Below are 26940 nucleotides of genomic sequence, written 5' to 3' on the forward strand. Positions count from 1 at the left end.
GTCTGATGTTTAGTTTTAAAACATTGCTAGCTTGTCAAAGGAAAAATCTGAGTGAATGTTGGAGTGGCACAGCAAAGAAAAATGTCTCTTGCCACTTTTTCCAACTCCATTGTGCAAACATCTATAGCAAACATCAGTTTTTATGAACTTAAAGGGCATTGGATGCCTCTTGGAAGTGGCAGATCTGATCACATGTAGTGTTGGTTTTGTATCTTTGTCTTCTTTTGTTCTCTATTACCAAGGTCATTTGCTTGGAAAGTGGATGCTTTGTTCCTCTCAAAGTCCTTATACTTCTCCAAACTGAAGCAGTAATCCTCTTTTTGGACAGAACACTTGATTGTAGTAGAAATGATTGCAGTGTCACAAACAGAGGATTATCATTTTCAGTAGAAGTCATAAAAGCATGTTGAAAAGGACTCCTAAGAAAAAGGCAGCTTGTTCTTATGCAAATTTTCTCAGGTGGTATGGCTGCAAGATGAGAAATTGTGAAAGCCTGTAATCTGGAGTCAGCATCTTCTCTGCTGATAAAGGGTTGCCTGCTTTGCTGTGAATGGTCAGTAGGTTTTCAAAGACTCGGATACTTGTAGTTTATTTTTACAAGGCCTGTATGCTTCTCACCTGATGCTCTAGGAGGTGAAGCGTTCATCAGCTGCTGTGCATTTGCTTCCTGCTGGTCTCCATCTCTGAAAAAGCCAATGTGGAAATATCCATGGCAGAACAAGGAGAAATGTAAGCTGCTTTTGTGTGAGTCACATCAGTTATCCCACTTGCTAGAGATAGCTGCCTCCCCCTCACCCTAGCTCTGTCTCTCTATCTTGTCTCCCTTTCTTCAGTCTGTTTCTTGCAGTCTTCAAAGACCTGATTTCTTTTTCTCTTTCTCACCAAAAGCACAGTAAGTGGAGATGTTAAACCAAGCCTGTGCTGGTGGGATTAAATAGGGGAAAAGGCTCATAGGTGGTTTGCAAAAGTCTGCACCCAACTGCCACGTCTAACTGATACTCCTTGGTAAATAAGTCGAAATGTCATTTGCATGCTGCTGGTCAGTTCCTCATGGGCAAGCACCACAGGTTCATCTCTTCTGTAATAAAGTAGAAGCTTTGGTTTTGATCTTCATTTTTGTTTTCCTTTTAATAATAATTTTTTCCAGCCAATATTAAGGTAAAAAATATCCATCAGCCATCTCTGTGGCTGTCAGTTTACTTTGTACCCCTGGACATGTAGGCTGGTGATAAAATGAACCTTTGGACTCTGCTGACCTCTGAACCCTGGTTAGCAGTTAATGGCAGCTGTTTCATCTGAAAGAACTTTCCTGATGTTTGATTTCTGACTGTGGAGTCCACATTCCAGAGACTGACTGCAAGATGTCCTTCCTAACCCAGCCTCTTAATGAAAAGATTAGTGACTTGCACTTGGGTCATCCCGTAAATCTCCCTTTCACCTAGCTTTCTCATGTATTCTTTAACTCTTTATATGGTATTATTATATTAGACGTTTGTTACATGAACCTACATTAAACCAGAGCAGACATCAAAGAGGGTCCTGCAGTACTTTTGCCTGAATTACCCACAGTGTTATCAGCCATTCTCTAGGTGGCTGGTACAGAGTATTCAAAAGAAAGAAAGAGACAAAAGAAACGGTCACATTTTCACTTTTATTGTCGATTTTTCTGTTAAATGTGACAAGCAGCAAGAAGGGTCCTGTGTCAGAATGATTATGCTGACACCTGTAAGAAAACAGCCAACAAGCTCCTTGCTTGCAGTCCCATCGTTCGGCTTCAAAGGGAGCAGTTACCAGGCTGGGGGAAGCCCTCTCCCATGCAGTTTCTCTTTCCTCTCTGATCTGAGCTGGGCATAGATGCTTTTTGTGCTTTCCCAAGTGCCTTTGGCTTGGAAAATCAGTGACTCCTTTGTTGTTTCAGAAGTGCTAATACAATAATTGTAGAATCGTAGTTGCTTCCTGTCACTGATCCTGAGGTTATAGGGAGTGACAGGTGGGGAGGCCAGCTTTGATGGTGTTTGCTGAAGATGACCAAAGAGAATCTGTGATATGAAAAAAGAAATTAGCCTGGGGGGAGTCATTTATAATTTAGGAAAAAAGTCTCAGGTAGCTCTTGAGTTGTATCAGGATAAGAGGATGGACATACAGTGCATGAAAGGTTAGTGTAATGAAAATTGAAATGGGGCAGGAAGGTGCAGAGCTGTAGATGGCCCTATGTCCTTACCTCTCACCTGTGGATCTCTGTGTGAGGACCTATTTAAAGTAAGTTTTTAAGGAGACCAACACACAGGGAGTCTCAGGATAATCTCTTCTGAAAACGGGCATGTAGTTATTCCACCATGGAAGCTGGCAGGTGGCTAGTGATGTGGTCTGGGCATGAAAACCACCACCAGGTGGAAGTTCTGCTCTGAGGCCATTGGCAGAAGATCTCGGAGGAAATGAGTGTTTTTGTGGAGAGCAGGGTTAGATCTGGAAAAAAGAAGTATGCTTCAAGCCATGATCAAAAGGCTCTGGAAGAAAATATGGGACCCTCAGGACTGGAATAATAAAGGATTATGTAGGCTGAGATTTCGATGCATTCTGGAGCAAATTATTTGTGCTGCCCTGGAGCCACAAGTACATTGGCAGAGCTGGTAGGCAGCCAGGACAGGAACAGAGCGGGATGCTGTGGGACCACGCTGGCTGGTTTATACATGAAGACAATACTTGTGTATTGTCTGCTGTGTTATTTTATATTTGGCTAAGGTTATAACTCACAGAGTCAGATGAAGCCCAGGTTTTGTTCCTGTAGGGGTTGTAAGGAAACTAAGGAACAGAGGATTTGAACTAAAAAGAAATCATTAAAAATGGTCAGCTGACTAGATAGCAGACTGTATACGACATGTTTAACAAGGTGCTAATTTTGATTCTTCATGTTTAAAAACTTACTCCATGGGATGAGAGAACCACCGATAACAGGACCACAAGCACGGGAGTAACACAGGGATAAGGAAACACAGTGACCTAGAGTGTTAATAGTGCCTTGATAACATGGTGGATTCTTTCTGAAAGACGTGTGGGGATTGGAGGATGAAGGAGAAATGGTATATAAAGTTTTGCCCATGGCTTTCAAGAGTGAACCAAGAATAATTTTCATGCAGATTGGATGGCTGGGAATCCCAGATGAGTCAGAGCTGATAAAAAGAGAGCTTCCCACAAAAAAAAAAAGGTATAAAGAAATGTTGGGATTTATGGAGTGAGACATAAAAGAACTGTGTAGTCAAAAAACTATTGAAAAAGCTGGAAAAAATAGGTAGGATACATAAGGCATCCTTGGGATGGAAAGAAGTGAGTTGACTCCAGCTACCACTCTGTGAGTTGGTGCTGATCAATATTTATAATTTTAATGACTGCGAGGGAAGAAAAACAGTAAGATAATAAGATTTACTGTTTGCAGCTGATACAAATTTTACAGTAGGAAGGAGGACTGAAAGACTGTGGGTACCAGAATGGAAGATGAAACATAGGAAGTGGCAGGGTAGAGCATGTTTGAAGGAATAGTTTAAAACATTCAGACACATGATTGGGCTCTGAATTAGCTCTAACCATTCAGGAAAACATAAGTAGCTATTATAAAGACAGCTTGATAAAAATGTCTGTGCCATGTGCAGCAGTAACAATAAAGAAAAAAGTGAATAAGATGCCTGCATGTGTGAAGAAAGAGGTAGAATTGGAAGATGTTATAATATCCCTATAGACGTGAATGGCAATACCTCCTGAGGAGTACTGTGTTTGTTATGGGTCATTTCTTTTGTTAGAGACAAAGCAGTGATAAAGAGGGGCTAGAGGGAGCACATGAAAGTGTGTTGTGGCCTGGAAGGCAGCTTCAACACGGGGAAAGCATTAGGTATACTAGAGCTACCGAGTTACAGAGGGAAGGAACAAAGCGTTACAGTGCAGAGAGCGCAGCAGCGTGCAGGTAACACTGAGCACTGTGCTGCGGAGAGGCTTGGCAGTGGTGGGGATGGCTGGCAGCAGCATCCCAGGAAACAGGCTCGCTGCCCCGTTGGATTCTCCTCTGCATAACATCGCTGCCAGGCCAAGACACAGTTTCACTGGCCTACCAGTCTCCGTAATGTGCTGGCGTGGGAGCAGAGCACCGGAGATAATGTGGGACAGAGCGTTATCAGGCTGGAGCAATGGGGGCGATGTCTGGGTCGTACTGTGTTGGCTTCTCACTAAATCTAGTGCCTCAGTCCCTGTGTTGGTGCAACAGTGAGAGGTACCATGATCCTGGGGTCTCATTTTGGATGGGGAAGAAAAGCATACTAGCCTTGATGTCTCATGGTGGCCAATATATTTTCTCATCACCTCTGTGATGGGAAGAATACCATGTATTTTATTGGCATGAGAGGGAAAGGCTGTAAAGTTTCTTCCTTTGCAGTTTATAGCACAGTGAGTTTTAAGATAGAAACTACTTTGGAAGTTCCCAGTATTGTTGCTTTAAATACTTTAACGACACACAGAAAAATAACAAGGTGTTGTGTAATATAATACAAGGATATGAGGCCATTTCATGAAATTAAGATGCAACAATTGATTCTTTATGTAACACATAATTAACCTGGGGATCCCCATAGTGGATGGCATTATGAAGATAAATACCTTATTAAGAATTTTTAAAGCAAGGTTAGACACTTTATGAACAGCATCTGCATTTACATTAGCCAGCATAAAGTTATAAGTATCATAAATCCTTTTGTTCCAAGGCATGTGGTGATCACCAGCTAGGATTAGAAAAATATTTTACTCCCATGGTGAAATATGTCCAAACTGGGTAAATTCATAGCTGAAATAGGACTTGGGTGGGCCAAGGGTCTGGTCACTTGTTTTGTTCACTGAAGTTATTTATACAGGCAAACTTTTAAGTGGAAGTAGAGAGGGAGGAAAAATGATCCAGGGATTAGGCTGCCAATTTAGGACTTGCAAAATTTCAGCTTCTTGCTTTCCCAGGCTGCTTTTAAAAGCTAATTCATTTGACACAGATTCTCAGACATACTTGAAGCCCCACCTCACACTTAATCTTCAGATACCTCAGGCTATAACATGTCTGACTTGTTCCAGGTTCTACAGTGTTCAGATAGCAGGAAAAAGTATGTATGTGAGAGAGTCATGGATAGACTACTGATGAATTTTCAAGGCACTGTCAGATAGGGTGATACCAGTTAGCCTGTTGGAAATACTGGGAGCATGGGGAAGAAAGGTGCTTTCTTGAATAAAGGACTCGATTGTCACCAATGTAAGGTAACCACTTTCTTTCCTCACACTGCCCCAGAACCCCTATGTGACCTTGAACAGTTCCCTAGTTCTATTCCCTGTCTGCCAAGTAGGAGGCTTAAGTGTCCTGGAGGAGCATTTTTTTTTTCTTTACAAATTAGCATGTTGGGGTTGGGTTTTGTTTTGTTTTGCTGCTTTTTGTTTTTCATTTTTTTTTAATTTAAAATAAAAATGCCCATTGATTCATTGTTTTTGTTAGCTCTACTATCAAAAGCTTGCACTCTGGACTGTCACTTCCAAGACTACTCTTCTTTATTGGATGGTGCAGGCAGCCTTCTCCTCCCCAGAACTGTCCACAGTCCTTAGATCAGAACTTGAGACACTTCTGACCCTGCCACTGTGAAACAATGCAGGTTCTTCCGAAGTGCTCAGTTCTGGCCTGGCATTATCGTTCATTCAGCTTCTTCAGTTCTGTTTGAAAAGACACTGTGGGACGAAGTGAAAGATTGCTTAGTGTCTGCAAAGAGAGGGATAATCTGTTGATGCTAGTTCAGGTCCATCTAAAGCCTAAAAATAGGTCCTTCACATGTCACATGGTAACAAATGAGACAGAAAACCAATGTACTACTCAACTTTATTGGAAAGCAAGAACTCTACAAAGAATAGAATTTTCCTATATGGTTTGTCTGCATAGGGGAAAATATCCTCATTTCTCTTTCTCTTTTTGTTCATCATTTATTCTAGACATGACCACCCTTCACAATTATGGCCCACATTAGTGAAAAGAAAAAAAAAAAGCATAGCCTGTCCCTCTGGTATTCAAGAAGCAGTCTGGCAAAGCTGAGCTTTCTAGTACCGTGCACCACCTTCAGTCTCATACAGCAATGCAGAACAGGTATAACAGCATCCAATGGATGTGGAAGCATTCCCTATCTAACTAGTACCTCTCTCTATGAGTGTGCAGACTTTGGGGATGTGGAATTTAAAGCCATCCCTGTCTACATCCTGGATAATTTGCAATTTGTTGACATAAAACATGAGACAGTGTGTGGAATAGAGTGGTCAAGCAAAGTGGCCAGCTAAGATCGGCAAATGCAACACCAATGTAATTTCTTTGGCTCTTCCAACACAGGATGAGCTTGCCATATGTTGAGGATGGAGTAATTCATGGGAGCTGATTAAGGAAGGGAGAAAGGATGCTGAGGGAGGAGCAGAGAAGGAGAAGTTGGGAAGGTAGAAAAGGGTGGAAGGAAAGGACAGGGAGAGAGCTGTGGAAATACTGGGAGAGAAAGATGTGGAGATGGGAATGTCAGACAAATAGCAAGTCAGCACAGTGGAAAGGAGGAGGAACCCCCTCCCTGCAACAGACTTGGAGAAATCATAATCTAAATAATTGTTTTGCTGGAGAACTTGGCCACAAGTTTTTCTGTTTGCTGAATCACGAGTTCTCCTATGAGCAGGTTGTTCAGGACTCTTTCTTGAGCAGATCAGAGGGAGAAGGTATTTCATCTTCCTGCTCACTGCATTCCTTGAACAGTGTTGCCTGTAATATACCTATCTTTAACCAGGGAAAGAGTCCATTAGAATGATTAAAACAATAATCATTTCTTTGTTTCTGTACCCAAGAAGTTTGCTCAGCCCCAGCTCAGGCAAAACACCAGGTGAGTTCAGCAAAAGTTTTGTGAGAGGATTCAGGGCAAGCTAGGCCTTGTTTCCTCGCCACGAGGCCAAAGTACCAGATGTAATGAGGACAGATGTTCAGAGCAAGGCACACCTCTCCAAGGTGAGAAGGGGGTAGAGGTTTTCATTAGCTTTCCTCTTGTTATCATTCCTCTGTATTAGCATCCACTGACCTCAACAACCCCTCCTCCTTTCTCGTTCTTTTATCTCTCCCATCCTTTTATCTTCTGTCTCTAACTCCAACCTCTTTCATCTTTCTTTCTAGAAATTCCTGCTAGCCTATTTTTTTCTTGCATCTTCACCCTTTTTTGCTCCATTAATCCTCTTGAAATCTTTTGGCCCAAATTCCTGTCCCCATCCCCTTCACATCTTCAGTTTTGCATGTCATACCTGCTGCTTAGGGATCTCTGGGGCATGAGAAAACCTGGCTTATTCCCTACTGTCCTAGTTGTCTAAATTGCCAGCTCCCCAGTGTGTGTCTGCGTATTTTCATTCATAGGGGTTGAAAGGACAGTATCTTTCAGGGCTGGCCCAAGCTAAAATTAAGTCTGCAGACACCAGGCACCAAATGTTTCATTCAGTTCCTTGGTTTATCCTCTAGAGCCTCCAAATGGTTTCTATTAGTATTCTGAGGGAGAGCTCACTGATGGAATTAGTGCGAAACCAGACTGTCAATTTATTTATACCCAGCCTTAGGGCATAACCATCGTGCATGTGTAAAGCTATTGAGATGCAGAGAATATTCTGTAAGTGTGTATGTACATGTATTGACTGGAAGTGAGTTTGCACAGAAAAGCTCTTGCCCCAAGGACTGAACAGTGACCAGAAGTGGGAGAGGCCGCTGAAGTGGCCATGCTCCATAACAAAGATCCCTTTTCTCTGAGCACAGAAACAATTGATCGCTCTGAAATCTTTTGTCTACTTGTGTTTATTAGTATCTTCTAACTCTGATTTTACTGTAGCTCTAGTTACCCTTGCGAAGAAATTTCTAATTTAACTTCTGGAGTCCTTCCACCTTCTTCAACAATATCTGCGTTATGAAACTGTTGCTGCCTTTGGCAGCAGGAGTGTTTCAATCATATGAGTAATGAATAACAAAGTTTTTCCAATGCTTTGTCATTTAGGCTCTGAACCATTTTGGGAGCAAGTTAAGAGAGATAGGAAACATTTAGTTGTGGATATTTATTTGATGCATCAGTGCTGAGTATGAATGAACTGTTTTTCCAGTATGATTTGATCAATTTTGCTAAGGAAAATGTGTATTGACAATGTCCTGTTCTAATGATAAGTCAAAGAATAGCTTTTTTCTTTCTTCTCCCCAGTTTCCTGTTACTATGATAGTGTCAATTAAGAGATGCAGGTGAGCATCCTACTGCCCCAGCTGTTATGCTAGCAATAGTGTTGGCAGAAAAGGCAAGAAAGTGACCTAACTAGACCAAGAGTTAATAGACAAAGTGTCTGTTTCATTCACCTGATTGGCCATGTCACCTACCTCTGAAATTTGTTTCTTCCCATGAAAAATAAATATATTCAAAACTTGGACTGTTATTAAGTGTCACCTTCTCCCATGCTGTCTGTTGCAGTATGAGAATGTGGAAAGGAATTGGGAAAAGTTGTTTAGCTCCATTATACTCTAATAGCCAGGAAACAATTAACCTGTTATACCTTAACATGATGCCTGCAAAAGACTGCATGATAGGGCCCATGGGACCAATGGATGTATTTATATTGCACAGTGGAGCACGGTGCATCAAGCTGATGCTGGTCCAGACTGGTACTTTCATGTAAGAGAGCAGAAACTATGCAGAGGTGTGAACTGATCATCGAAGTAGGATAGCTTTGTTAGCATGTTTCTGAGGCTGGACTAATTAGGACTGATGAGCTTGTCTGCAGCTTTCTGGTGCAGAGATACTGTTTCCTGCTTCAGAATTTGCTTAGATTCTGCTGGCTTGGAAGACTTTGCACCATGCTCCACTGCTCACATAGACGTGTCCAAAGGAGGACAGAGCCATAAAGCATTGTGCTAGAGAGAAAGATGGGGTCAGTGAGAATCCAGACTGGCAGGACACTGCAGGGGAGGTGCTGTCAGGCAGACCAGCTTCCTCCTGTGCAGCTGTGGCAAACAGACCGTATACTGTCACTATATGTAGAAGCAAGACAGTTTTGCTGCCATGGAGTTGTGCTTCCTACCAGCATATTAACTAAACCAAGGTGCACCGCTTCTACTGTTCTTTTCTTCTTTCTTGCGTTCTTGTAGAATATTCTCACAACTCTGGGTTGTAAGCATAATCCCAAAATTTTTACAACTGTGTGTGCTGCACAGCTACAGGGGACATGCCTGGAGAGCAGGCTTCCCTTTCAGCAATGCAAGAGGGACTGATTGTTAACCACTACACCAGCTCTTGGCGTTGCTGGCAGATGCCATCAATAACGTTAGTTTGATATGTCAGTTCTGTCAACAGCTTCAGTTTAATGGTAGTCACGCTACGCACCTCCAGCTCCACTCTCTGCTGAGAGCTGAGGAGGGAGGAGGGAGAGGGAAAGAATTATCTGAGTTAAAAAGTAAAAGTCTGTCTGTGTTTGAAGTGAATAAAGTGTGTTAACAAGTAATTCTCTAGCTGAGGTTTCCAGCTGTTACTCCTGAGCTGTCTGGTATCAAAGCAATATGGGTCCATCGTACAGCAGCTAACTTCAGTGCATGAGCAATTACTGTCTGAGGCTTCTGAGGTATATTATAGTTTTATTATTATTATTTCTCTGCTCATAGTTTCTTAAGGCCTCTTCATATCCTGAATAAAGCTCCAGGGAATCATAAAGCCACAGGCTGAGTTTTAGCACAGTCACTATTCACATCTCCTGGATTGATAGGTATTTAGTATGTTGCCTTGATCTTGGAAGCAAGACCCTGAGATGCACCCCAGGGAAAGCCACAAGATGTTCTTTGCATTATTTGCCCCTGAGAAAATAACTCTTTTGCTGTGGAAATGACATGTTTTTGCTCAGAAATGTCACTGCTTCTGCCTGCCGATTGTAATTCTGCCACACTTATCTTAAGACTATCTTCAGTCTTTTAAAGTAAAACAATAAAATATTTAGGAATCTATCCAGAGCTACTAAGCACTCTCATGGTTTTGTGTTAATGACCCTTGGTTCCCATAAGCCTCTCCCTCTGTTTTCTTACTATTATTAATTATTGCTGTAGTTCATTACCTGGATCTTGCTTGGCAAAGCTTGTAGTGGAGGTGAATAGGATGGAGAGAATAAATGGTGTCAGAGATTTGCCCACTGTGATAAAAATACTTAAGAGACAGTTCTGAGAGCAAAGTCAGTTCTCCAGAGCCCCTAGACCCTGCCTAGCACTAAGGCTGTGTTTTCTCAGATTGTCTGTGTGCTTTTCTGGGCAGGTCCTGTGCTTATCTAGTTGTCTGGCCAGTCAGTATATGTTTGAGCTCTGTATTATTTTGTGTTGTTCATGTTCATCATAATTACAGATTCATGCTGCGCTCACGGGGTCTCAGAAAGAAAACAGAATTACAACTTGTTTACTATAGGAAAATGTATTTCTTACCAGATAGGGTATTTGTAATGCCAGATGATATTGCATATGCTGGAGATGAAGTGGTGGTTTTCATCCTGTCCAAGTAGCTTGTGTCCTCTAACAAAAATGCATTAAAAAACCTTTGCAAGACAGCTGCAGAAGTTTATGTGAGAAATCTCTTTTCTCTTCCATCTACCTGCATGGTTTTGGTTCAGAAATAATCTTTTAGCTCTCTAGAGCTGCTCAGACCCAAGGATCCCAAAGCACTTTACAAATGCAACAACTTTATACAGAGAAAAAACAAAACAAAAAATCCCCAAAACCTCAACATGGGATCAGAACTCAGCCTACTTTTATGGATTACCAGAACATGTACAGCTTCATTACCCATAAGATGTCTATTAACAAATATGTAGTAGAGTGTCAAGTGCCAGGCGATGCTGGCATGGAGCTCACACCGTGCATAATGCTAGTGCCAGGACTGTGATCATGGGCTCCTGAGAGTTGCTAAGGAAACAGTCTTGGAAATGGAGCTGGAGCTCTCCTCGGAAGGTTGGCTGCAGAGATGTTTTGTGCTGCAAAAACGTGTAGGGCTGATACTGGCAGAGGCAGCAATTGTTCAGCAATTGATTCAACCCCTGATGTGTTAGCATTAAGGAGTACCTGTGATACGGTCACTAAATGCCAAAGATGAGGGATTTTGCAGTTTCTTAGTTTCTTTTTAGTATATCTGAGCTTTGTTTGCCTCCTGCCCTCTCACCGCTTGCATGAAACTGCCATTGATTAGATTGACTTAATCCTATGCAGGCCCTTGGTGTGTTCCTTCTTTGCTAGATCTTTTTTTTGTTTTTTTAATTAGTGAAAAAGCAAACACACACTATTCATAATTGGGGTTCTTCCAAGTGAGGATCCACAGCTTGGAGGAGTCCTCCCTTGAAAGATGATGTTGATAATCCAAACCCTGTTTGTGCTTCTCTGTCTCTGCTAGAAAGACATCAGCTTTTAATAGACTGAGAAATTCCTGAGGGGTGTTTGTTATTTTGCAATTACTTTGCAATTGATTTTCTAAAAAAAAAAATTCATAACTTGTTAAAGATCTCTTCTTCCCTTCTCTCCTGCTGCCGCCCTCCCCATTTCCTTTTTTATTTTTGCCACTGCCCAGTGTTTACAATCATAGGACATGGGGAGGGGTTCCATTGCTTAGGGAGATGATTCGTCTACAGAGAGACAGAAAAAAACATGTGTCCTAATGATTTGTAAATGTGGATTTACTCTCAGATCCTTCTGGGGGCTGAGTCTAATTCTTACAATGACTTTTTCTGCAAATGTAGTCAAGGCAGTTAAATTATTTGCCTCTGTTTCCCCATTTGTAAAATAGAGGCTATTTTAGAATAGCTTCTGTGGACCAAGTGCTGTCAGTTAATTTACAAATGATTCCATATATAGCAAATGTGAGAGAACCTCCAATTCAGAATGGAAGGAGGAAAGCTAAGAGTTGCCCTTCTGCAAAACAAGTCTGACCCTTTCCATCTACCTGTGAAATGCACACTCAGCACTGAAAATTTCTGCCTCTCTCCATCAGGGCCTGCAGCTGGGAACTCAAGAGCTGGAGGAGACAGGAAGCAAGTTTTGTCTTGGTTTGCTCATTCTGCACCTCAAATCCCTGCCCTGCAGTGAGAAGGTGATGGCTCAGGCAACACTCCTGCTAGATTTGGAGGAGGAGATAACAGACCGGGCACAAAGGTCAGTGATAGTAGTATTCAGAGGGTTCTCCTGTGGGAATCAAGTTGGTGGGAATATCTTTTGGGTTTAAATCTGCAGAAATGGACTCTCCTTATGGCTGAGATTTGCATCTTGGGAACTGGAGTGTATTGAGAGTGATTGGAAATGAAGATACAATTGATTCCCAGAGAAATTACTGAAACAATGGTTCCATGCCCTGCAGCCATCCATGTGGATAAAAAAGGTGAAAGAAAAGAACCTGGTTTCTATTTTCCAGTGAATTTCCATTTTCCTGTGAAAACTGATTACTGGAGCATAGGGATGGTACTGCCCCAGAAAAATGCATCAGCAGGAAACATTTTTCTGCTCACTGGAGTGTCAAGTGGTGCTCTGTCCACCTCAGATCCTCCATGGAGAGGATCTCTTACAAGGAAGACATTCTCTAAGAGCTGCAGGGTAGGGAACAAATAGTGCAGATCAGAAAAGGACTTTGATAGCATGATTTAGAAACTGTAGGCCTGATACTGCAAGGATACTCCCAGAAATTCCTCTTTTCCTCACTAAATCGAGTCCTGCAGACATTTAGGGCATAGGTTCATCACTTTTTGGTGCATAGGAAGAAGTCATGATCCCACTGATTATTTAGGAGGTGTTTTTCCAAATTGCAGAATTAATTTATTTGCTTCCTACATTCAATGGGGTGTATTTAAGTGAAGTTGCCCCATTATAAATATATGGGGAGTCTGACCTGGATAAGTGTCAGAGTATGGGACTCTTCAGCTTGAATTTGTGATGAAGCAGAAACATATATATTCTTTCTAGGCCACTGTCACTTGTTAGTGCTATATGCAAGCACATATGCTTGCAATAATGTTTTTCCAAGACAAATGGAGAAAGAAAACTTAGTGATGTGATATGATTTGAAGCTCCCTAAAGAGCTCTCTCAGCTTCATCCACAAAAAGCAAGTTTTTCAGTTGTAGAAATGCCCCCATAATTTATAGCAGGCTTCCAGGCTTCCCCCTGCAGGAATACTTAGCCGACATTACCACCACCTGTTCCTCATGCCGAAAACCATTCTTACAAGCTTGTTCGCAGTTTTTAATGTTTATGAGGGATAATGAAAAAAGAGAGCTAAAAGGTAGAGACATTCCTTTGGATTAGCTGTGCTCACTTATACATGTGAATATATAAATGAAGCAATTAAGGCGTATGCTAAACACTGTCCATGTTGTGGACAACAAATCATTGGCATATCATTAGACAGAACTACTGAAGCCTGGCTAGGTGGATGGTTTCGAGATATAAATTAAACTCTCACTTTTTAACTGGAGCTTGAAGGGCCTTTGCATGAAAATAACTTCTCTTATGGGAAGAAAAACATGGAACCCTGACTAGCCTCAGACACTGAAAAAAGCCATCTGGTCACAGCAACTCAGTAAGCATTTTCCCTGATCTTTGTAGTCTTCTGTTACTTTTTCCTTCAGTTGGTTTTATATCAATGGGCATTCATTCCATTTTCCCCAGTATTGTGTGGCAGTTGATCAGTACCAAAATAATAGTAAGAATCTCTCTAATTACTAATATTTTTAAAGAAGTTCACAACAGAAAAAATTGCCTTACTTTGTAAAACTTCCATATTGTTCCAAAGGTGTCCCCGGTAGCTGAAGGCAAAGCCTTCTATCCTTTCAAGTTTGCCTAGCATTAGTGAGTACCTCTATGGCATCCAGAGATGTAATGTCACTGCTAAAAGGCAATGTGACAATTACTTGTTCATTTTCACTCCACTGGGCATAATTGCGGGCTTGTAGAATTTTAGTAGCTTAGGTGCAATTTGTTACCATTTGCAGATCAGGTAAATAGCTGAATTGTTTAATCCCACCTAGATGTACCATATTGCAGGAGCTTGTTGCAGAAGGTTGGGGAAGGGAGATGCAGGGACCAAATGTTTGCTAGCATAAAAGAAATAATTCATGGAAAATGATTGCGCAGTATATTGACCCTGATTCAAGAAATTAATACTTCGCTTCTGGGTTTCTGTGAGTCTATCCAAGGGAACTGTGTGATCTGATTTCAGTGGGAATAGGGGCCCTACTGGAACCAATGGAAGAATGCAGAATACAGAGAGCACACTGATATGGGGAGGAGGGCAGCTATTTCTTCACCTCTCTCTCAACTCACAGACTTTGAAAAAAAAAATTATTCTCTATGGAAACATTTCTCTGGAGGAAGCAGAGGGATACCACTCGGTCTAATCTTACTCTGTAAAGATTAAGTCTAATCTAGGTCTTTAGGTAGCACGAGGAGGTCACCAAAGCCTTGCAGCTTAGTGGTGGTATATCATTACATCAATGGAAATTATACTCTGCTGCTTCCTAGACTAGACCCATCTTTATGAGTTTAAGGAGAGTGAAATGTTTGTAGTTTAAAACTGGCGCTGTTGTCTTCTGTGGTTACCACAAAAATGCACAGCATCCTTGAATGTTTTCTATACTATCGGTTTCTGAAAGTGTGAGTAGCTGTGAATGAAAATACCCAAATTTTTGTGTACCTCTGCCAAAGCAGAGTCAGACTTGGAGATCCTTCAGGTGCAACACAAGAAGAGCCTGGGCAGTTACCTTGTGCAATTTTTTCTTACATGCTTTACATAGTGAACAGTGGTGGCTTTAAACAGGTTGCAGGCGATCGGTATTCCAGAAGTCTGCACTGCCCTCGTCTCAGGAAATTATATGTGTGATTGATATTTAAGTGGGAAGCAGTAGCTCTGACTGTAGCTAATGTTTCCTGACAAAGGAAAGCGTGTCCCAAAGACTGTTTTGCTGACATGTCTAGAAAAAGGTACAAATATGGGTGATTCTTATCAGAACAGTAGTCACCAATATCAAAAGAAAAGAATTAGTATTGTTCAACCTTGGTGAAAAAGCAAGCTTTATTTAGTTGTTAGGGTTTTGTTTTGTGGAAAGCAGGCTGAAATTAAGCTGTGAGCACTGCAGTGTATTGCACAGTGCTTATGTTAAATACATCTGTCTCGATCTAATGTTTTTCCTAAATATGTGTTTCTGAGTGCCCATCTCTGTAGCACTCCAGGTGAGAGGTCAAGCCACGGAACAAAAAGTTAATCCAGCACTGGATATAACTGACTCCCAGATGAAATGTCTCGTTGCAAAGGTACATAGATCAAAAGCTGTGGAGCCAGAGGTCTCTTCTGTTGTGAAATCCCTGCAGTTCATGTCCTGCATTTGTCACTCTTTGCCCTGGTATCTGGTGTGTGTGGCATTGACTTGGCATCTCGGCATCTTCCTCCGACAGCAAACGTTTTCACCTGTCAAGGTTTATAACTGTATGTGTCTTTTAATTTTCCTCTTCAGGCTGTCTCTGCTCTGGATATTTTGCAGCCTTATACTTTCACCACTGCTGTGAAGGGGATGAAGGAGCAGGCTGGACCCTGCCTGCTTCCCTGGAATAAACTATTTGCTGTGCACTTTATATAGCTCTGTCAGAATCAGTGGTTAGCAAATTGGAGCAAGGTAATAGCTGTCAGGGAAGTGACTGGTCTAATGGAGGCATCCTGTGTGAATGGGGGATTTCTCGCACCAGATCAGGTCCGTTGTGTTCAGTGCACTGTCTCCAATGAGTCAAAGAAAGGTGGACGAAACCTTTAACAGACCTAACTAAATAGAGTTTGGTACACAGGCGAGAATTTCTTCCTGTCTGCAGTCTATCTTTTCCCTAAAGTGTGAACTATAAACAGTCATTTACAAGCATGAGTGGGGTAACTGTTGGAATAAATTTGCAGCAGAGGCAGAATAGCAAAGTAGCTGTATCTGAGAATAAGCAAGGGGGAGGGGGGCTGAACTTCCATCTGTGGGGCTATACTGCTAGGACAGTAGCATATTTCCCCTAAAACCAGGAAATCCTTGGACATCGTGAAGTTGGCCTAACAGCTCTTTGTCACTGGTCCTCAACACATCTATATGGCAGCTGTCTTGTAAACATGCCAAAAGGTGGAGAAAATATAAGATGCAATACACACATAAGATACGTTAGAGCTACAATGTATGATGGTGAGGAAGAGGGGTTAAATTGCTCCAGGTATTAGCTGGTCTCTTAATTAGCAACCTGTGCTCCTGGGACACTTCATATTCACTCTTACACTTATTCAGGCATTATCACTCTCACATTGCACAAGACCTACTTAAGGACTTTGTTGTTTGTGGCTTTTCTTTTCACAAGTGACATTTAGGTGTTTTTGTGCGTCAAATAGCCCTTTTTCCACCAACATTGAGTAGGGTTGGTCTTATGGACCACTCTGCCAAGGTCAAAGACCACTTCAAAAAACAAAGCAATGTGTCAGGTGCTCATACAGACACTTTATTCTGCCCTCTCTCAAACTTGGCCTCACAAGCATGCTATTGCCATGCCCCAGGAAAAATCACTAATTTTGTGTTTCCAGCCTCCTACTGTGCCTTGCAGTCAATTCTGGTATTCAGAAGCTCTCTGCTGGGAAAATGAAATGCCAGCTTGTACTTCGGACATCATGTTTTTTGATAATAAGTTTCATGCCTCATTTGCTGTAAAAGCAATTAGGTTTTAAGTCAACGCTGTCCAGGTAGCTTCACATTTGTCATGACCACAAAGAGGATGGGAAGTGACTGTTCACTTAAAGCAGGTTTGATCAAGAGAGAAAGCAAGAGTAACCCCCCACTATAGCTATCCTCCCCGTCTTCCTCATGGTTTGAACTGATGGCACATTCCTTCATTTTCTTTTTCTCTGCCCTTCAGGTTGTGCTAGAAAATGTTGTGCATACACTGCAGCAATTGTAGCCATTTGTTCATGAGATACATCTTGTATGTTGAGACAGGCTTTTGCGAAGTCATTATGTGTTTTCTGCTGACTCAGATATTATTAATCTCCTCTATTTCTTCATTATTTCTTACCTTTCTTTAGCAGAGCCAAATCTCTCTCCACCCCAGATGTTAAATATTTCTAGCTCTGCTATTAATCAAAAGGTCTATTAATCTGCTATTAATCAAAATCTGGTCCTTTGTCCAGATGTAATCTTTTTATCTTCCATACACTGAGCAGAGTTAGGTTGGTCAGTGTATGGATAGCAAATCCAAGAATTGATAAGAAGGATTTGCGGATCGTTTGGAACTGTGCTGGCTCTTCTATACCACATTGATGCACCATCATGATCCTGGATAGTATTGAACTGTTGGATTTCCCATCTTTTCACTATAATGCACCTTCCCCTGATTATGGCTGCACAAGCAGTTCCACTCATCTTTTAAGCTATGTGGCCAAAATGTGATTCAAATCAAACTAAAGTGAATTTGGGGAGATGAAGCAGATGAGAAAGAGGAAAATTCAAACAACAAAATAGTGCAGATGGAGCAAAGTATGCTTGCTTCATTTGGGGCATCTTTAGTGCATCTTTGCATAGCAGAAATGTAGCATTATACTTGTGTGCAGTGATGGGCAATGGTTCCCTTGCCTGGTGGTTTGGGTCTTTCTATACTTACAGGTGAATGTGGGTGTCATTCCTTGATGTTATATTTGGTTTGATTATACAAACTGGAACAAATTTCAACTGAAGGGTTTGAGTGCAAAACAGTGCTTCACCCTGCAAAATAACCCATCACCTCACAGTTAGGGTGTACCAGCAGTTGTGGCATCCAGTCCCCTGAGGCAGACTGGACAGTTAGACTCTGGGGAGTCCTCTGACATATGGATGAAGATGAAAGTCGTTTTTCATAATTTAGTGAATCTAACCCCATGGGGAGAAAATCAGCAGGAATTATTTGCACATTTTGATTTAGATTTCTATTTGATTGAAGCTTCATTTTTCTTTAAGTAAAGATCTGGTGCATTTTTAACCTTGATCATCTGTAGACATTAAATACCTTGTGGCAGCTTTCAGAAGAGGAGGTCGTTTATTGATTCTACTTTTTAGCTTAGTCACAGATTTTATTGCTGGCAAAGGAATTTGAAATTTCCACTGCTTTATGAGCATTTCTGGATGTGGTATTTCTGTATTTGGATGCTGGAGAGAAAAGTGCTGTGGAAATGCATTTACCTAAGCTAAACTACCATGTTGCTTTGGTGGCGCAGAACATGGGGCAAAAGGAGTTTCTAATGTATTTCCTATAACACTTGTGAGAGCACAGTCTAACATTAACGCAATGTGACAGGTATGAGTAGCTGAAGCTAGGCTTTGGCTTTGGAGTGGTGTCACGTTGCTGTAACCATTTAGGATCAGTTCAGGAAATGCCTTAACTCCTGACTGTCCTGTAACAGTCTCCAGTGATCTTTCACACTGATGTTGCTAAAGAGTGGTATCTTCTTGCCCTCCTAGGGTCTGACCTAAAGAATTGCTGCCTCTGCTTTTAAGAGGAAAAATACCTCAGATTTTGAGTTTGGATCTATTACAGGCTTTAGATTTTATTGTCATTATATGCCTTGATAACCATGTTTTCTAAATAAGAACGTGAACCTTCTTCCATCCACCCCTTCATCCTTCTTATCCTGCACTCTTCAGCGTCTCTCCTTTGTTATTGCAGAAATACAAGCCCAGTGAATTCTTTGGAGGTTCAGCCAAGCAATACAGCCTATAACGAATATATTTGGTATTCTGAAGGCTTTCATGTAGCTGTTCACAGGTGACCCACTGTAATTCAGCAACTTTTCATTAACACTTTCTGGAGCTGTCCCTATTTTTCTCCTATTGGTTTTTGTTATCATGAAATACCTTGGGAGCTGCACAGCTTCTGTTGATTGTTATCAAATGCCAGCCCCAGCTATGCCAGGCTGGGTACAGTTATTCATGCTTATTTCGGAGGTAATTAATTTATCATTTAATAGCTAATAATAGCAATTTAAATAGCAGCAGAAAGGAAGGAGAGGAAAAGAGCAAATGGAAGAGAAAGAGATCATAGAAGGAACTTCAAACATGCACAAAAGCACTGCTTGCTATTGTATCTGTCTGAGGCTATTCAAATTACCATACACGTACAGATCTGACTGGACTACAGATAATGAACTTGTATATATCCAGCAGAACAAATGGGCTCTGCATTGCCCTTTCTGTGAGGCGTATTGCTATATTACTGTCTGGTATTAGACATTTTCGTATTGATTAGGAGCATCTGTATTTCTGTGCTGCAGTTCCTTTCCCTTAAGATCTAACTTGAAATATGAAAGCCACTGGGCCTTTCACATGCTGGGATTGAAAAATAAAGCTGATTGCTCTCAGGGGTTCAGAAGCAATCCCCATTTATGAAGTGTCCCCCAAAGGAATGCATTATGAGGAACATACACGTTCCTCTGAGGTGACCTTTATATAGACCAGGATAGTGCTGACACCGGAAGAGAACAGATGGTTTTTTTCTAAGAGGGTACAAAGGATGATGGGAGGATCAGTCCATTTAGACTATTGGTCATCTTGAATGCAGGCAGAGGTGGCATTTCAGATTGAACATCTCACAGGTCTAGTGCTGAAGAGGCAGGTTCAGAGGACTATATATAGCCTTCTAGAGACTATATGTATACTGCAACAGTAGCTGAAACACCAGTTGCGTTAGATCTGGGGCTCTAGCACAACAGCAGGAGGAGACAACTTTGTCAGTGCAAACCTACTGATGATTTCTGTCCTTTGCTTTCAGCTGTTTGACAATATTAAGAGGGTATGGATGAACAAGGCATAACTGCGGTGGGAGTGCTTGTGTCTTTGGACTGGTGGGAACCATGGATAAAGGATAAGGTTATTTCAAGGACCTTGGTAATTTAGTGTTTCCTTGTGGATCTTTTCCAAATGGTGTTCCCAGAGTCCCAAGAGAACTTGAGACTTCTGAAAACCAGAGAACAGACAGAACTTTCATAGTGTTACATGCTACAGTACCTTCCTTCAGGCAGGAGAAGCAATGGAGTGAGTGGGTAGGATGGTAGTTAGGCAAAATGCACTTCCAATCCTTTAGAAGAAAGCACATTTTTGTGGAAGTAGTGTATTTTGCCTCTGATGAGTTGTTCTCTTTATTGCAGTTGTCACTTGAGGTGACCTCTAATTAATCTGTCCACAGCTCCCAACAGAGCCTCTTGAGGAACACACTCATGTAGGTGAAAATTAGACTGGTTGAAGGTCAAAACAGGCTTTGCTCTCCTGTGTGTTGGGGAGTTAATCAGGGAGAGTAGATCACAGGAACAAGAGACTTTTTGATCTGGATTATCTGGAACAAACGCTTCACCATGTGGAGGTCTCGCTTCTTGGATCCTACATAGGGGCCCAGACGTCCAAGCATCACAGAATTTAGAAGCAAACTGAAATAAATGCCAGTGGTCTCTGAGACTGTATAGAGCAGAATGTCTCGCTACTCATTAGTAGCATCAGAGCCTCACAATCCTGCGTAGTAATGGTGGTGACAGTAATGCATACATTGCCACTGTCGTGGGCAAAACATAGGGCTAGAAGGAGCTGAATTTCCTGTAAAACCGCCAGTGGGATCCAGTTTTTCACCAGATCAGAAGTTTGTACCTGTATAAGTTATTCAGACAATAAAAGCTAAGGAGAGCCAAATGGTTTTGATATAACGATGCTCCTAGGCACAAGGTTTGCCCATCACTGCATCCTTTCTATGCAAAGGGAACATAAGAGCAGAGATTTCTGCTTTCGAGGCAAATAGCGTATTGCAAGTCCTTTTGGTCTGGTGCCCAGCCTGCAAATGAGAGTCTGACCAGGCCTCTTGTACTGTGGTGACAGTGTACAATTGCTATCTAGGAGCACATAAAAAAATTTAGCAAGACAAATGAGAGATTAAATAGTTAAAGGGATAGAGAAGGCAGAGAAATTCATAATTAAAGCTGTTGAGTTGCAGTAAAAGGAGCACATAGCCTGGAAGGAAAGTGGGTGGGCGAGCAAAGTGTCGTATTTGGAGGTGAAAGTTGGCACTTGAACAGCATTTTAAGGTACTCCAAAGCCACCTCCACTGACATCTCAGCTCTATTGTATATTCTGTCAGAGGGTCTGGCTGTTCAGTATCGTGGCTGTGACTCACACACAGACCTTGCCTCTTGCTGCCACGCTCTATATTGTAAAGAGAGACATGGCAGAGGTATTGTGTGAGACATGAGATAAATATGTGCAGGTTCTTGTTTCAGGGCCCAGCACCGCACACATGTACCAGTGTGGATGAGTGCTTATGCATAGAGGTACAAATGCGAAAGCCAGTCCCTCTAGCCTCTGATAATTCATTGTATTCTCTCAGAAACAATATGGATTTATTAGGATGTATACGTTAAATGTGATGTTGTTAAAAATAACTTGTAAGAATTAGGCTAGAGCTGAGACTAGAAGGATGTGAGGGGGAAGATCCACATGAAATTAATACGTAGCCTTTTATTTTTTGTCTGCAGACCAGAAATGTACTCAAGCTTAAAATCCCAGATCCAATTCCCATGAATGTGGAGAAAGTTCACTTTCAAGTACAAGATGAAGACCCATCCCTTTTTGGCCTTGGCCAGTCTGTAGCACTTAATAATGCAACCCAGATAAGGGGTCTTCTCTGGGAGAAGTCCAGGACAGAGCACTGCCACTTTCTCATCACTGTCACAGTGCAATGTGAGAGGTGTGGGACTGATTCTGGCCTGGAACAGTGCAGATGGACCTGTGATGTTCTGGAAGGACTCAGTGTGCACATGGAGGTGGGGGTATTGGTAGAGAATTTGGAAAGGTTGCTGAGATGTATTGCCAGAACTCTATGGAAAATTGTAACTCTGAAAGAGTTGGATTGGGATACAACGGTCAAAACAAACAGAAACCCATCCCTGTATCTTGTGAACTTTCATTTGCCAAGGAAAGATTATGGCTTCCTTCTGCCCTCATGTCTGTGGGTAGATGCTGAGGGTTCAGGCAGCTGCTGTCTGGACTGTGAGTGCTGAGTGAAGCCAACACGCCAGCGCAAGGGCTGCTTTTGGAGCAGGAGGGAGTGTAAGAGGAAAGAAGAAAAAGCATCTATTTGGGAATGGTCTCTCTATATTCCCCCCTGCTCCATCTCCCATTCCCAATTCTATTTGTTCCTGTTAAAACTCATGGTTTTTAAATGAAGGAAAAGTTAATTTCTGGAAGGTCGAATTTCATTTTTAAAGTAACAGTAACATGCTTTATGATTAGACTTTCAAATATATCCCTAACCATTTAAAAATACATAATCAGCAGCTTTATCTATGACACATTATTCACCATTTAAACTATAATGGCTTCCTTTTAAGTGTTAACAGTTACTTACTACCTTAAATCCCTATTTCAACATGAGTTAGAGTTTGAGGATTTGGACTTCGAAGGCAGAATAAGTAATAGAAGCAGCTGAATGCCAGAAAAAGATTCTGCTATCAGGCCAGTATCATCAGAAATTAAGAATAAGGGGAAGAATAGAAAGCATCTCTTCTCTATCTATTTCTCTGTCTAATCTGTTTGTTCTGTCTAGTCTACCCAACAAGTTTTTACATCACACTCTACTTCAGAATTGTTTCTGAAGATGCCATTTTATAGCATCCTCCAAAAAGCACTGGCATCTCATTAGAAGATAGAAGTCCAATGCAATTCAAAGGGAAAGCAAACACCCATTTCAAATAATGAAGCAGTGTTTCATCTTCCATTGAACTGCAGGGGGCAGCCAAGAATTTGGGTAAAGTATTGCTACCTGGATTTATCTTGTTAGGTTTTCCCTAATATTAATACTTTTTTTTTCGTTTTAGCACACAACTTGTGTTTTCATATAAGAATAAGTGAATCACAAGAAGAGAGGATCCACTGTAGTACATTAATATAGCCAACTGTCATTTCTAACAGTGCTCAGTATTGGAGATTTCATAGAGGGATGCAAGAAATTGCCATTGTGGACAATTACAGAATACCCCTACCATCTGGGGGAATGCCTTTCTATCTTCACACTGTGATTTATTTATACCTGGAAACATGAGAATTCGTAGCCTTTCTGAATAATTATAATAATGATAATCCTATCTAATGAAATGTTCCAGTGCTCTCATTTTCTATATAAGTGCCTAATGCTTTTTCAATCTTATGTTGCTCCTGGCTGCACCCTGCTATCTCATGAGTTTTACAGATAGCTGTGTGTTGTGCAGAAAGCGAAAGTATTTTCTTTCATCAGCTGGTCTTTCACCTTTGCAAATGTACCTTTGTCCTCTGCTGTAAGAGAGAATAATTGGGAGTGCCCAAATTGCCAGTTATTTTGTAAACAACTATCACCTCCCTTCTCGTGCATCTGGTCATGAAAAATGCTCAATTTTTTTAGTCTTCCTATGCTTCTAACTACTTTTACCACCTTCTTTGGAACCCTGCTTATTTATGTTGTATCTTTCAAGATATAGAAAGACAAGAATTGAAGATGGTTTTGCTAGGGCAAGTGTAGCATTTGTTAAAGTAACAGTTTTGCAATATTTTCAGTGTTGTCCATGTGCCTTGTCATTGAGGTTTAGTATTTTCAAGAAGGATGGTAGGTTCCTGGATTAATCGGCTCTATCCTCACCTGCTTTGATGAACTGTATTGGAGAAACCATTTTATCTTTAAGCAATTATCTTGGAAGATTACTGGCCACAAATGGGATTGGTGAAGGAAACAAGAGTCTCTCATGTGAAAGTGCATGCCCATAAGAAATCACGTCATTTTTTTAGACCTTTTAGATTTCAGTGTTATGTGTCTGGCCTGAAGACAGTGCTTATTCTTACCTAAATAACCCAGAAAGGACCAAGTAGAAAAGACAAAAAAATGGATGAGGATGTGATGCTGGCAATTTGTGCATGGTACAGATCAGGGAGCAAAAGATGGAGCGTCCCTGTAACAGGTGGATATGGAAGGGTAAGGTTAGACCAAGACTTAAGCCCTCTCCCTGCCTTCCCCTGCAGCTCATGGAAGTGATTCTCAATACCACAAAGAACCTGATGCCTTAGTTTCAGGAGCTCAGGATTTAAAAAAGGGTTGGGTGGAAGTATAAATAATGGATTAGGCTGAAAAATTGATTTAGGCGCTTTGACAATGTCTCTGAGGTATCTTTGCCCCTTTCAAGGAGGAGCAGATTGGAGACATGAGATGCAGAAACACGGCTTTTGTTCACTTTTCTCTCTTGCTTTTTAAAATCATACCCAAGGTCTTATTGTGCAAATGTACTGTTCAGGATCAAAGACTCATCTCTGAGCAGAGAAAGTCCCTGGAGAGCAAGGCCCGAAGGCTAAGCCCACTGTGCTGCTGCTGCTGGCTGTATACTAGTCTGTTTAGGAAATCTAGTCATGCATGACCCAGCGCCAGGTGATACAGTGAAGTAGGGAGCAGCGTAGTCCGTGTCCTTGCATAACTTTTGATCTTTGTTCTCTTTGCCAGCTCAGGTCCCTCAGGTGGCCATGGTCCATCAGGAGTTTGTCCTCAGCAGTGTCAGATGTCTGTAAGGCTCTTCTGAAATGCAACATCTACTAATTCCTTAAATTTCTCAGAAATTGAATACTCTGGCATAGGGGCTGGAATTTATCTGAGAAGAGATAATGGATAGGATCACTTGAGGTCTCTGCCCTTTTAAGAGTATTTTTCCTCATGTCTCATTTCTGGCATTTCCGTTCACTTACAGAGTAACTTCAGGTAACCAGCTACTGGGAAAGAAGCAATAGAAAGATGTTCAGTGAATCTTCAGAGATGATTTCCCCTGTAGGTGTGACAGGAACAGCCATGAAAACATCATACCTGTTTGCATAGAGAGGTCTTCTGCCTTGTGGTGCTTTCCTGCCTTTACTGCATCCCTTGTGGGATGCTGGGTTTGTGTGCTAAGGCAGCTGCTGTTAACACAGCTTAAACACCTCACAAACAGCAGTGCCCTTGGTCCATCATTAAAAATGTCCTTGACACACTGGCATCAGAAGGAAAGTTTGTGATGTTAACTGCTGGCAGCACTGTTTTACCATGGATGTTACACAGAAAGCCCCTATACATTTTGTTTTAATTTTTGGGAAGGGGGCTGGTTTGGTTTTGTTGGGTTTTGTTGTTTTTTTTTTTTTTTCTTTAAATATTTCCCAGAAGGGCATACAAGAGCTGTGAGGGTAGGTCTGTTAGCCCAGGAAGGTAGCCTTTCCCATTCCTGCAGTTTCTTTTCTTCCCCCCCCCCCCCTTTTTTTTTTTTTCTTTTTTTTTTTTCTTTTTCTTTTTTTAATTTGAACAGCAAATAATGGTGGGGACTCCATTCTAAGATTTTTTTTAAATGCTGAAAGAGTAATTATTACCTGAATAGGTAGAAGGGGAACAGACCAAATTTCCTTTCTTTTAACAAGAGTGTTGAAGGTGGAGGGAGACAGAGAAGTCTGTCTATCCTCCAAACAAGACCTTCCCTTCCACACCAGGAAAATAATATTGGAATTGTATCAGGGAGCTTTGGACCTTCAAGAGTAGTGAAACCCAGATCCCTGCTGCATCCCCCTCACCAGAGATTTATCTTCTCAGAGTTTGGGCCTGGACTTTTTTCTGATCCTTCACCCAGTGAGTGACGTTCCTGTGCAGTTTGCAGCCTTGCTGTATTGTCCTCTCAGCTAGATCTGTGGCTGATGTAATCAGGCAGAGTTTTCAACTACTTCACAGCCTTTACACCTTCTGTGTGTCCAGCCTACCTCCATCTCCTCTATAGTAGTAGAACAAGTATGCCTGGAGAATTTCCCTACTTGTTCGCATCTTGCTTTTTTAGTAATTGCCTGTGTTCTGTAATGGTTCAGAAAATAAAGACATGGAGGCATATGCCCTTGTTTAGTCCCTGCTGATGGGTCAGAAGTGCAGATTAATAGGATAGGAAATGTCCTTCTACTCTGCAGTCAGTAAAGGAAATTCACTGGAACTAAATTAATCATGAAACAGACACAAAGAAGAGAATAGATTATCAGGGAATTAACTTATTAATTAGATTCATAGCAAAGTTCAGAAGAGGGTTTCCTTCAAGATAACAACCGAGTTCAAAGATCAGCAAGGGTTGGTCTTGAGGGGCAGACCATTTTATATCTGAACTCTATCAGGTTTTATTTTAGCCCAACATTTGCCTGGTTATAACGGTATATCAAAAAAGCTGCTGGAAGGAGTTCAGCTGCTGGCAACGTCTAACCACAAAGTGCCCAAGACAGAAGCTATTATCAGCCCGTTCACATCGTGAAGCTCTGGTTCCTGGTGTTACCATAAGTGTGGGAGCCCTCTCTATTGTGCCACCTTGCTATATTTAGAGCTCAACTCCAAGTCCTTGTGTGAATAGCAGCAGCTTGTTGAAGAGTGTTTTTTCCAGCATGGAGGTAACTTACTGCATGTTTCTAAGGAGATGGGGTTTGGCTGCAGTCTCCTCGCCATTCTAATGGGATGTTTCTTTACATGTTCCCCTCTTAGGCTGGGCTGCAGCTTGGACCCAGGGTTAATTTAGGATCCATGCAGCAGTGCTCTTGTTAAAGCAAGATTTATGCTGTCTGCCTCGTTTATTGCACTTTACCACAGTCTTGCTTCCTGTGCAAGTGAAATGTCTCCCTTCACGTTGCCAAGTATGGATACTCTGGTGAAGGAAACATAGGAGAAAAGAGAACTCACTTTGCAGTTACCCCTTACTCTGTGCTGCAGAAAGGCCCTGCCAGCTCCTTCAGACTCTGCATAGCCTTTGGAGTGAGACCTGCTGCTGCCCAGATGCCAGAAGGTCCCTATTACTGAGCTGTGTGTTGCAACACGTGCCACG

At 41.6% G+C, this 26940-nt stretch overlaps 1 protein-coding gene across 2 annotated transcripts in view; it reads left to right on the forward strand.

Annotated features, from left to right (window-relative positions):
* Positions 1 to 26940, forward strand: part of AGBL1 (AGBL carboxypeptidase 1) — a 304004-nt gene that overhangs the window by 192826 nt on the left and 84238 nt on the right. For both annotated transcript variants that reach the window (XM_075045069.1, XM_075045070.1), the window contains exon 22: positions 12054 to 12214. In XM_075045069.1, coding sequence (XP_074901170.1) covers positions 12054 to 12214 — 161 coding nt within the window. The remainder of the gene's footprint in view (positions 1 to 12053; positions 12215 to 26940) is intronic.

Source organism: Buteo buteo, chromosome 13 (assembly GCF_964188355.1).
Source record: "Buteo buteo chromosome 13, bButBut1.hap1.1, whole genome shotgun sequence".
In the NCBI taxonomy this organism is placed as follows: Eukaryota; Metazoa; Chordata; class Aves; order Accipitriformes; family Accipitridae; genus Buteo; species Buteo buteo.